A 4,611-nucleotide genomic window follows, 5' to 3' on the forward strand; every position below is an offset into this window, starting at 1 on the left:
TGTGCACAGGCCTTTCCCCGGCCACGCGGTGTGTCACTTCATCCACGCGGCGACAGCGAAAGCGGATTCCGAGACGCCCAAAGTCGAGACACACACCCATGACGGCATTGAAGCCGACCAGTCTCGCGGCGCGCGAACGTCATGACCTGTCCTGTCACTTTCTGCGGTGTCACCGAGACAGGTGCACATGCCTCTGAAACCTAGACAGCAAGCCCTACCACTGCTCATGAAAGAGAACAAAGTCTTTTACGTATATTGGTTGAATGAGCCTCCAGTTCAGCTCGTTCACTGCCCCGCATGGCTACACACGTCGACGCCAAGGCTGTGTTGCAGACCACGAAAAGCGAATACTTCTGAGCCGCCTCCGGTGCAAGTGAGTGGCTTGATGAGGTTGGAATTATCTGCCGGTCGTTCGCTGCCTGTCGCCTTGTCTCCTCCCTGATCTGCTCTATTGCGGCGTGGGGTACAACAGAACACTTGTTCTTGAGCTGGCAAGCCTCTTTTACTCGTGCGGCAAACCCCATATCGAGTGACAGGCCGACATAGAAACGTTCCTGATTGTTCCAGAGCCATCGGCTGTCTTAAGGAGGGTCGGACATGTCCATTTCCGCGTCTTTATTTGTCTGTTTGTAAGTATCTCCGTTTTGCGAGACTCCAGCCCAAATCATCGAGCTCTCCCAAGACTCTGCGCTACCCACACAAAGGTGTCATGGGAAGTCGCAGAAATCATAACGACGATGTCTCGCGGGTTTGATGCCGACAGGCGGTCAAGTCGTTGACTCGACGTACATAGCTGATGGGTCTGCTCAACTCATCGTCTGGTATAACCAGCTTGTCTGGGCTAACTTCGATTTGGAGTAAATCGAAGCGCGACAAGGTAGTATGATTCTGCTTTTTTACTGGAGCACCGCCACGCCATCTATGTTATTTGTGCCCTATCAGCTCGTTCGTCTTAAGCAAGTAGGCGACTCGATCACCTGACACCTTTCTCAGCCAGTCTCGCGGGTTGCCTCTTCGCCAACAAGAAATCATTTGTTCTCCGGCATCGGGCTCCTTCTGGGCGGTGGATAGCGGAATCGGTGGTCATTCTGTTGCACATTCAGGCGAAAGCGGATATTTTGTGAACCTCGGACATTTTCTTTCCTTCCCTTGTGCTTGTACACATACGAGCTCGTGGGGGCAAAAGGGGGGAAACAAGGGATCCGTGTCGTGACAGCTGCAACCACCCCTCAAGGACAGTCAGACTGCAGCGGCATCCAAGGACACGCCTCTCGTAGAGCCCTGGATTGTGCTCCACGCGTCACTGAGTTGAGGACAGCGGCTATGCACATGGGCTGCTGCCAACAAAGGACATGGCAAGTCGGTGTCTGTCGGCTGGAGAAGCATTTGCCTTCCAGCACGTTGCCCCAGACACAGACGGCTGGCCCAAAAAGAAAAAGGCGAACGAGAGTGAGCTCAGACTGGCGGTCTAGTTCACCATATCATCGTCTTCGTCTGCATTCTCATACTACGGCCGAGCAGACACGGCCACGTGTGTCGAGTCAAGTGTTGATATGTCTGGCAAGGTTTCGCCCGAAACTATGGCTGGCTTTGTTATGGCGATTCGCCAAATCCGCCTAACGATGTGGCCAAACGGCTTTGCCATGCGGCTACCCGATTGATGCCTCTGTTCATCCCACACGCCCTTGGTACGCCTCCAAACACCGTGTTTTTCCGTGTTTGGTGCCGCGAAAGTCATTCATGTTAGTATTTGCGTCGTCAAACTGGTTTCTGCTTGGACATTGGCCCCCTACAGAGGTCCTGCAGAGGGCCAAGAGAGGGAGGCTGACTGGGAACCTGTCACGGAAGTGACCTGACGACACCCAGTGAGTCCGCCTTCCACCAAGGTTCCCATCTTGGTGAGAGGCACTGAAACCCGGGGGACTCTTGGTTTCGAAGCTGCCGGCAACGGGATGGGTGGGCGAGGAGAGTACCAAACCCCCCACCTGACCATGCCTTCTTTTCCAGCCTTTCATCTGTCGGTCAAGGAGCCGAGAATGTGAGCCTGAGTGCGCTCCCATGCTCATGAGCCGTTTGCTGGGAGATGTGTATTCTGACGCCCAACGATAAATCCCTGGACTGCATTGCCCCCCCCCTTCCTCTCTGCACCGAATGTGGCCCTATGTATCTTGCACAGCCAGTCCTCGTCCATTATCCTGCTCATCTACAGCCGACATATTTAGAAGACGCCACCATCAATGGTGTTGGCATCTCGGACCCTCATCCTCGCCCTCGTCACCTATCACTCGGAGGCCCTTCCTCGATAGACGCTGTAGAAGAAGCGGTGGACTCTCACAAACGGAGCTCACAGTCCTGAGAGGCTCGATTACAAGACAGCTTGACAAAGAAAATCTGCACCGAGAACACGAAAAGCCACGAAGAAGGAGTCTCTTCCTTGGTATCCTCTCCCTTGGACACGCCGAACTGCGGCACCGCCGAACACGTAAGTCGTGGCCGCTGACGAAAGGACCGGTAGCCATAGACCCCTTGTCCTGGTCATTTTGGAGGTCGTCACGCGCTTTGCTCTCAGCAACTGCCACCCTCCATTTTCTCAAGACGCACGAGGCATCAACCCCCCAGAACAGCAGGCGTCAGGTGTTTGCCATTACTGCCCATCACCACGGAGCGGCGCGAGGAGAGAGCATCTGGTCCCCCTCCCCCTCCCCCTCTCCCTCTCCTACCCTTTCAACTTTCCTGACGGGGCTTGTTGTTCCCGCAGCTCTGTCTTAAACCCATCCATCCCACCGCCTCCGATCCTCGTGGGGTTTTCCTGCTCGCCGGTTTAGTCAGTACGTCAAAGTCAAAGCCCTGTCGCCTCTCCCTCTTACACAGCGCAGGAAGCAGATAACTTTTCGAGACAAATCTGCGAGCTGCGAGCGTGTAAACAAACGCCATCATGCTTTCTCTTGCATCTCTCCTCAACCCTTCCCCTCAAGGATCCTCTCCCGCTCCACCTACCACCCGACTCCCTCAGTTTATGCCTAGCCCTACAGCCTCCTCGCCTGCCACCTCGACTGCTGATGATACCTCGCCGTCACGCACCGGAAGGCCGCTCGTGACCAAGTTCAGGATGACCAAAGAGCTGCTCACTGTCAAATCAAAACCGAGGGGTCCTATCAATTACTGGCCCTACCAAGATGTCGACGACGCTGCCCGCCGTGCGGTTGAGAAATTTCAAGTCACCCCTTTTGGCCAGATTCACAACTGCTGCGCACACATTCCGTACAACAGTGGAAAGAAAGACTTCTACGAGAAAACGGGACGGGAAAGCTTTGAAGGTGGGTTCATCAATCACATCGCATGTCGTGTACGTCTGCTGACGAGTCGTGTCGCAAGTCTTCAAGTACGAGTTCAGGGTGCCGGGCGTTGACGCCGAGTTTATGGTCATGTGGGACTACAATATTGGCCTGGTTCGCATGACTCCCTTCTTCAAGTGCTGCAAGTACGGAAAGGTATGTTGAGCACTTGGCTTGACCGAGCCTCACAGGCCTTGCTGACTGGCGTGCTCGAGACGGTCCCAGCGAAGATGTTAAGCCTCAACCCTGGGCTCAAAGACATCACACACAGCATCACAGGCGGTGCCATTTTGGCTCAAGGTCGGTGACAACTCCCCAACATGCCATGAAGCGTCCTGCTAACAGCGGCAAGGATACTGGATGCCCTACAACTGTGCCAAGGCTGTCTGCGCGACATTTTGCTACGACATTGCTGGAGCGTTGATCCCGCTATTCGGTCCCGCATTCCCATCTGAATGCACACCGCCCGGTGCCCCCGAATTTCAACGCATGATCATCAGCTCGCAGATCATATACGACGCCCAGCGAGAGGCGGAGATTACGCGCCGGAATATCTTACGTGCTGTGGCCTCGAGCAATCGTGTCAGCGGCGGTAGCTACACCAGCAGCCCCGACTCCCGCCAGGACCGCCGACCCCTGCGGCCGGTCCGTGACGTCGACCGCCGTCTCCGCGTCTATACCCGGCTCCTGAGCCCCTACAGTACAGACACGGACGCTGAAGGCCATCATTCCGGCCCGGATTCGGGTCCGGACTCGGCCTCGAGTTTGGTCTCTAGCGCTCTCGGCTATGCTTTCCACCGCCCGGCAGCCCCGACCCCCATGCGGCACACCTCTGGCTGGACGGCCGCGAATCATGGGCACCCGCCCGTACAGGCACGTCCTCGCCAGCTCCCACAAGCGTACCACCGGGAGGGTACGGGGTTCCAGCCGCCGAACCCCTGGCTCAGCGCCGTCCCCCGCTTCGCCCCCGCGCCCATGACGTCGGCAGCACATGCACCGCCGCGCAGCCAGCCCCTGACGCAACGGACGTGGCCGGCTAAGCGGCGGCTCGATCACTACGACTCGGACGATACCGACGCCGGGTACGAAGGTGGCGAGAGCCAGAACGGCAGCCCAGCGCTCCGGTACATTGCGGAGAAGAGGCGGGAGGAGAACGTGCCGGGGGTGGACCCTGCCGAGAAGAATGCAGCTTTGCTGTTGATGGACCTCAGCGTGCGGGACCAGATTTTCCACCGCCATGCTGCTGACGAAGAGTGTCGGGACAGGGTTCGGTGGG

General features: G+C 56.9%; 1 protein-coding gene across 1 annotated transcript; it reads left to right on the top strand.

The window, feature by feature from the left end:
* Nucleotides 1-2,935: 2,935 nt before the first annotated feature.
* Nucleotides 2,936-4,582, top strand: VDBG_00957 (conserved hypothetical protein; the record flags this gene model as incomplete). Its single annotated transcript, XM_003009228.1, has 5 exons — nucleotides 2,936-3,317; nucleotides 3,376-3,491; nucleotides 3,527-3,635; nucleotides 3,688-4,381; nucleotides 4,426-4,582. The coding sequence occupies 5 exons, from the start codon at nucleotides 2,936-2,938 to the stop codon at nucleotides 4,580-4,582; spliced, it is 1,458 nt and encodes a 485-aa protein (XP_003009274.1).
* Between the last annotated feature and the right edge of the window lie 29 nt (nucleotides 4,583-4,611).

Source organism: Verticillium alfalfae, genomic scaffold (genome assembly GCF_000150825.1).
Source record: "Verticillium alfalfae VaMs.102 supercont1.1 genomic scaffold, whole genome shotgun sequence".
Classification (NCBI taxonomy): domain Eukaryota; kingdom Fungi; phylum Ascomycota; class Sordariomycetes; order Glomerellales; family Plectosphaerellaceae; genus Verticillium; species Verticillium alfalfae.